Raw genomic sequence first — 7,787 nt, 5'->3', positions numbered from 1 at the left:
ACTTCCGGCTTTTATCTTTTTGCTTATGTGGTGCTGAGGAATCGAACCCAGGGCCTCAGGCATGCAAGGCAAGCGCTCTACCACTGAGCCACCTTCTCAGCTCATGTTTTTTTTTTGATTGTAGAGAATCTGGGCTCTTCACTTCCAGCTTTTTGCTGATTAACTGGAGATAAGATTCTCATGGACCTTCTTGCCCTGGCTGGCTTTGAACTGAGTCTGAAGCTAGGATTATAGGTGTGAGCCACTGGTGCCCAGTGTTACACTTTTTAAAAAGATTCTCTTGCTTCCATTGTCACTGTTTTCTTTTGATACTATGTTGTTTAAAATTGAGTACATATAGAAACACTTTATATCAGAATAATTTCTAGATAGTTCTGTTTAGTCAGTCTTCAGTGGCACAGATGAACATGTATTGTAGTAGATACTGATATAATATTTGCGTATCATTACTGTGTGTATATTTATATAAGATACTTTCATTTATAAGAACCGTTTCAAGGTACAGATGTTTAGTATTCCTTCCAAATTCCCATGAGATAGCAGCTCATGTCTTGCTGACACAGATGAGAGAACAAGTGTGGAAAATATGATATGCTCAAGAATCAATGACAAAGCCTGCCCTCCTGTCATTGGCTCCTGGAACCTAAAAAAAAAAAGTAAAAAACCCCACAAATGAAAATCATTAGTTACTGTTGCCTAAAGGTGGATGAGAACTCCATGAGATTTCAGTGCAGTTGTAGATCCTTTAAACACCTGAATTGGAAAGGAAGAATCAAGGTACTACTCGGTGGTGGAAGAGTACACTTACAATCAGGCTTTGTCAAGACAAAGAAAAAGGTTAGAAGAACTTCCCTGGTAATTGGCCTACTTGAGGGAAAATGTAAAGCTTACTATTAGAGTATAAGACAAGGCGAAGTTGTCTGCGCGCAGGCATTTGGGTGTTTGATGTTCGAGATTAGTTAACTAGTTTAGAGACTGGTATGTATGGGGAGAATACAATGTGATTATGAGAAGGATTATAGTTCAGAACTATGTGTATACTTCTATAGCTCCATATATTTTAAACAGCCTGAAAATAATTGGCCTTGTGCTGGAAGGCCAATTATTTCTTATTATTATCTGGCATTTTGAAAAATGTATTCAATACCTAACAGCTTTGCTCAATTTCTCCTCATACTTTCTTTCCTTTCTCTCCCAGTTCTGTGTAACAGCAATTTCAAAGCAAATGTATGTGGGTGGTTTCCATGGTACAAGACAACAACTTCAATAGAGAGGGCACTTCAGCCTAAGCTAATTGGGCATGATGTGTTCCATGGCTCCAGTGTGTAAACACAGATGCCCTAATATTGCAGGTATTTTAGCAGTTGATCAGACATGTTAGGAAAGGGAAACATTTAGTCATATTAATGACAAAGGACTGGTTCATTTTAATCCTCCTTTACCCCAAGTCCTTAACCGTTCTTTGTTTCTATTGGCAGGACCAGGAAGAACAAGCTTACTTTGCAGTATTTGACGGCCATGGGGGAGTGGATGCTGCCATTTATGCCTCCATTCACCTACACGTTAACTTAGTACGCCAGGAGATGTTCCCCCATGATCCTGCTGAGGCTCTGTGCCGAGCCTTCCGGGTCACTGATGAGCGGTTTATACAGAAGGCAGCCAGGGAGGTATGCCACACTTTCTCATAAATCGCAGTGATGAGTACACTGTCTGAGCTCAACTTGGGTCTTTGTGGATAAAGAGCTGTTTTGGATTTTTCTTCCTGAGAAAACAATTTTCTTTCTTTTTTGCTTTAGGTTTTCGGATAGGATTTTCTTTTTTTCCCAGACTGGCCATGGACCATGGTCCTTTTAGTTCTTTTACCTCCCCAGCAGGTGGGATTACAGGCATGTACCATCACTATGTCTGGCATGGTTATTTTTGTTTTGAGTTAGTTTGCTAATTTTTTGTTTGGTCTGACTTTGAATGCCTCCAGAGTAGCTGGGATTAGATGTAAGCCATCATGCCTGACCTAAACTGTCTCCTTGACCCACAGTATTTGATTCTATTGTCCTTCCAACTCTAATTACCTCTCCAGGAATAGCTTTAGTGGGACACTCAGTTTCTGTAAATCATTGCTGGACTTAGCAGGTAAGTTTTATCTTTCTTTACCATTGCCTATCAGGTTTACACCAGGACTGTTTCTAAAGCACTGATGCTGACAACAATCTGGATATGGTGAATATAAAACAATGGTTTTAAAAAAGAAACAGGATCTGGGATTACTTCCATACATTTGGTTCTAAATGGGTAGGCAGCAATTTGCTGTGTATCTTGAGAGAAAATTTCACTGGAGAGAGTGAATCCTTAGATGATCCTTGAGCGGATTTTCTCTTAAAAAGAAAAGCTAGAACGCATACTCTATATTGCTGAGGTTAATTAGACCTAAGGTTTTTACTCAGAATGAAATCTAGGGACTATATTAAGATCTAAAAGTAAAAAAATTAATATAATTATCATTCTGGGCATTGGTACATAATTAACTACAGTACTCTGTTGGATTTTTAACTGAGGGAAAAAAAGAAGTAGCAAGAAGTAACTAAAGAATTAGATTCACAGAAAATAACACCCCAGCCACACAGTTTAAACATTAACTTTTTAAAATGGACTTGGAAATCGGGGTAATTGTTTTATCTATTTCTTTGATGTCACAGGCTACAAAGCAATAGGGGGGTTTAAAATGAAACTAATTCAGAACTAGCTGGTATTAAGCAAGGGAAGTATTTATCCTAAGTTTGGAGTAATACCTAGATCAAGTAAGAGTAACTACCAAGTTCTATATATTGAGGTGATGTTGGAAAATAAAAAAAAAAACAACTTTGACTAAAGAGGGCCAGTATTCCGATTAACTCTGGACCTCTTGAAGCTGAGGGCTCTCTACTGATGGCTATAACTGGCCCCTAATAGGTGATCTGAAATCACTCATGTAAAACAAAGCGAATCACTTTTTCACTCTTCTTGTAGTCTGTTCCTTTTCCACATCTCCTCAAAATTATGTCTTTTTTTCTGATCACATTTATCTGTTTCATCAAAGCTTATAGTGTCAGTTATGCTAATAGTTCTCCTTAATAATTTAGGTTTGTTTCAGCAGTCATTTTTCTCCTTCTTGTGCGTCCATGTGTAACTGCTGGGAAGAGTAGCTATTCCTGTTGCGAAGCAGCCCTGCCTCCTGTTCTCTCCAGGGCATATGCACAGAAGTGTCTTTATCATGTGTTCCAGAGGGCTGAGTTTTTGAACATTCTGTGTGGGAAGACATTTTATTGGTGGGTGAGGATTTATAACAAACTTTCCCTATATAGGAAAAAAGGAGAAGTTGTTTTCTTATTGGATACAAGAAGCCCTTTACCAACACTGACGCATTGGTTCTAATTTAGGTCAGGTCCTTAGTAACAGAAAGTCATGCTTATTTGGTGGTGACTCATGTCAAATGGAGATGTCATTTTTTAGTACAGTAGGATCAAGAGCTTTTAAGTACAATGGTAGCTATTGCAGTGAAATTCCAAGCTGATAGTTCTTTATGCCAATGTTTTAAAAGCAAGAGTCCCTAAAAATATTGTAGAGAGGTATTTTTTTCTTTTAAAAGTATAGGCATATTAGTACTTGAAGTAATACATGCCATCACATGGATCCTTATCTTAAACCTAGAGACTGGGAGTATTTATTGAGTACCAAATGCTTTGTACAGATCCTTTACTGAACCATATAGAAAGTCAGTAATGAAACAGATGAGTATGTAATCTTTGTTCTCATAGCTGTAATCCTGGCTACTAAGGAGACTGAGATAAGGAAGGAGGCTAGCCTAGACAGAAAAGTCTGTGAGACTCTATCACTAATTATCCAGCAGAAAGCCAGTCTGGAGGCCTAGACCAAATGATTGAGTGCCTGTCCTGAGCAAGAAGGCTGAACAAGCCCAAGATCCCTAAGTTCAAGCTCTAGTACTGGCAAAAAAAAAAGAGGCTAAAAAATAATTCCTATAGTAGATTTAGCACTGGACTTGGAGACAAAATAAAATTTAATTGACTTGTGTACTAATTAATTATGTGCCCTTGGACAAGTTTTAAAATCTCAGTTAAGGGACTGAGGATGTGGCTCAGTCGTAGAGTACTTGCCTAGCATTCATGAAGTTCTGGGTTCGATTCCTCAGTACCACATAAACAGAAAAAGCTGGAAGTGGTGCTGGGGCTCAAGTTTTGGAGTGCTAGTCTTGTGCAAAAGAAGCTCAGGGACAGTGCCCTGGCCCTGAGTTCAAGCCTCAGGACTGGCCAAAAAAAAAAAAAAAAATCTCATAGCTAAAACTAATAATTATCCCTGTGCTGCATATGCATATGGCATCATGTAGATTAGTGTGTGTAACTGTTAGTACGTACATGCATGTAAAAATGCTTTGAGAAACATCAATTTCTGTGTTTGTAAAATTGAATTATTAAAAGTCTATCTCCCAGATGAAAAGTTTGTAATAATTATAAAGTGCTTCTCATTGCGAATTTGGTGTCTATTTATCTTAATTGACTCTAGTCTTAAACTGTTTTCAGAGCTTAAGATGTGGGACCACAGGAGTGGTGACTTTTATCAGAGGCAACATGCTACATGTGGCCTGGGTGGGCGATTCCCAGGTTATGCTTGTGAGAAAGGGCCAAGCTGTTGAACTAATGAAACCACATAAACCAGACAGAGAGGTATGTATGGTTTGTTCTATTAGAGCACATGACAAATTTTTATTAATTAGGATTCAATTATTATTATCATCATTAATCTCAGCAAGTATGCCCACTTCCCAAAGGAGAAATAGAAACTTCTAGAAGCTGAAGGGTATTATAACTGTTGTTTAATGGCAAGTAGGTAAATAAGTCCTGAATCCAGTTATTTGCTTCTGTGTAGGATGAAAAGCAGCGAATTGAGGCCCTTGGTGGCTGTGTAGTCTGGTTTGGTGCCTGGAGGGTGAATGGAAGTCTGTCAGTCTCCAGAGCTATAGGTAGGAAGACATTAATTTTGTTTCTTCAAACTGTCTTCTATTTAGTTCACTGTCTTGTATTAACATTGTTCTGGTAATTTATATGGCCAAAATGCTTTTACTGTTGTTTAAAATAACAATGGATGCCTCTTTTTAATTATTTGATTTAATTACACCTACTTTCATACTTAAATTCCACTAAAAAAGGGGGACCACATCAAGAAATGCAGAATTCACTGATTTCTATCCCTTGGTTTAATGAAAGCCTTTAATCGTTTAATGTACAAATCTGCTTAAAAACAGTGATCCTCATTTCATTCTACTTTTGGTCATATTCAGCTTAAGTAAGTATTTTTTTTGGAAAATGGAAAGCGTTTCCCAGTTTATCCATTGCTAGGGATTGAATTTCAGGGACTCATGGTTGCAAGGCAGGTGTTCCCTACTCCTTGAGCCAACTTTCAGCCCCTTTTGCATTGGTTATTTTTCAAGTAGGTTTTTTCCAGACAAGTTTAACTTCTGCCAGGGCTGTAATCCTACTTGTGCTTTCCTCATGTTGTTGGGGATAATAGATGTTTTACCACTGTGCCCATCCAGCTTAAGCTAGTCTTACAAGCTTCTTTTTTGGCCTCAAACCCTGACCCCCCCAACCTCCATTTCTGCTTCCCAAGTGCTGGAATTACAGGATTGGGATACCACCCTTGCCCATTTTCCCCTTTTCATTTTTTGGCAGAACTGGGACTAGCCTGGTGCTTGAATTCTGGACCTGGATGTTGTTCCTGAGCTTTTTTCCTCAAGGCTAGCTCTCTGCCACTTGATCTGCATCTTTACTTCCAGCTTTTTGGTGGTTAATTTGATAAGAGTCTCAGACTTTCCTGCCTGGCTGGCTTTGAACCACAGTTCTCAATTCTCAGCTTTCTAAGTAGTTGGGATTACAGGTGTGAGCTATCAGCACCCAGCTAAAAGGGGATTTTCACTGTATAATTTCCAAACTGCATCTCAGTATCTCAAGTTATTTATCACTTTTACTTCCCCTTCCTCTACTCATTTATTTTATTTTTATTTTTTGTCGGTTGTGGGGCTTGAATTCTGGGGCTGGGAGCTGTCCCTGAGCTCTTCAGCTCAAGGTGAGTGCTCTACCACTTGAGCCACAGAACCACTTCTGGTTTTCTGGTGGTTTACTGGAGATAAGGGTCTCACAAGCTTTCCTGCCCAGACTGGCTTTGAACCAAATTCCACAGATCTCAGCTTCCTGAGTAGCTAGGATTACAGGCATGAGCCACTGGTGCCTGACAATTTTTTTTTTTTTTTTTGCTAGTCCTGGGGCTTGAACTCAGAGCCTGGGGTCTGTCCCTGAGCTTCTCTATGCTCAAGACTAGCACTCAGGGGCTGGGAAGGTGGCTTAGTGGTAGAGTGCTTGCCTTGTGTGCATGAGGCCCTGGGTTCGATTCCTCAGAACCACATAAGCAAAAAAAGCCAGAAGTGGTGCTGTGGCTCAAGCAGTAGAGCATTTGCCTTGAGCTGAAGAGCTTGAGGGACAGCGCCCAGGCCCAGAGTTCAGGCCCCACGACTGACAAAAAAAAAAAAAGACTAGCACTCTACCTCTTGAGCCGTAGTACCACTCTGGCCTTTTCTGTTTATGTGGTACTGAAGAATGGAACCCAGGGCTTCATGCATACTAGGCAAGCACTCTACCACTAAGCCACATTCCCAGCCTATTTTTTAATTTTTTGTTACCAGTCCTGGAGCTAGAACTCAGATCATGATCACTGTCCCTGAGCTTCTTTTGCTCAAGGCTAGCACTCTACCACTTGAGCCATGGCACCACTTCCGGCTTTTTCTGTTTATGTGGGACTGAGGAATCAAACCTGAGGGCTTCATGCACTCTACAATTAAGCCACATTCCCATCCACATCTACTCATTCTTAAAACAATTTCAGCAGGTTTCACTGAAAAGTAAAAAATTGAAGAAAAAAACAAAAACAAAAAGCCAGATAGGGCTGGGAACTATAGCTCATGTGTTTGGGTGCTTTCCTAGGATGGGTAAGGCCCTGAAGGTGAAAGTCAGAAAACCTGTCTATTTTTTTTTGTCGGTCGTGGGGCTTGAACTCTGGGCCGGGGCGCTGTCCCTCAGCTCTTCAGCTCAAGGCAAGCGCTCTACCACTTGAGCTACAGCGCCACTTCCAGTTTTCTGGTGGTTTATTGGAGATAGGAGTCTCACAGTCTTTCCTGCCCAGACTGGCTTTGAACTCCGATCCTCAGATCTCAGTCTGCTGAGTAGCTAGGATTACAGGCATGAGCCACCAGCGCCCGGCAGAAAACCTGTCTAAAACAGAGAACAAACAGGTGATTTGACTAAATGAAAGGGTGTAAGTTCAAAGAATTGAGCTGTTTCTGTCTTACTTTAGACCCTGGATTTGTTATTTTAAGTTTTCACGGTTTCCAGGTTTGTTTTTATTTTATTTATTTATTTACTTGTCGGTTGTGGGGCTTTAACTCTGCATCTGGGTGCTGTCCCTCAGCTCTTCAGCTCGAGGCAAACATTCTCCCACTTGAGCCCACAGTGCCACTTCCGGTTTTCCAGTGGTTTGAGATAAGAGTCACACGAGCTTTCCTGCCCAGGCTGACTTTGAACCATGATGCTCAGATCTCAGCCTCCTGCGTAGCTAGGACTACAAGCGTGAGCCACCAGCATCCACGCTCCTTTTTTTTTTTTTTTTTTGTCAGTCATGGGTTTTGAACTCTGGGCCTGGGTGCTGTCCCTGAGCTCTTTAGCTCAAGGCTAACACTCTACCACTTG

General features: G+C 40.5%; 1 protein-coding gene across 1 annotated transcript in view; it reads left to right on the top strand.

Annotated features, from left to right (window-relative positions):
* Positions 1-7,787, top strand: part of Ppm1e (protein phosphatase, Mg2+/Mn2+ dependent, 1E) — a 150,233-nt gene that overhangs the window by 134,671 nt on the left and 7,775 nt on the right. Inside the window, exons 4-6 of the mRNA XM_013013265.1 lie at positions 1,479-1,667; positions 4,572-4,715; positions 4,918-5,011. Coding sequence (XP_012868719.1) covers positions 1,479-1,667; positions 4,572-4,715; positions 4,918-5,011 — 427 coding nt within the window. The remainder of the gene's footprint in view (positions 1-1,478; positions 1,668-4,571; positions 4,716-4,917; positions 5,012-7,787) is intronic.

The sequence above is a fragment of the Dipodomys ordii genome, unplaced genomic scaffold (genome assembly GCF_000151885.1).
Source record: "Dipodomys ordii isolate 6190 unplaced genomic scaffold, Dord_2.0 Scaffold19, whole genome shotgun sequence".
Lineage (NCBI taxonomy): Eukaryota > Metazoa > Chordata > Mammalia > Rodentia > Heteromyidae > Dipodomys > Dipodomys ordii.
The sequence above is the reverse complement of the archived record's forward strand: the minus strand, read 5'-3'. Positions and strand labels throughout refer to the sequence as shown.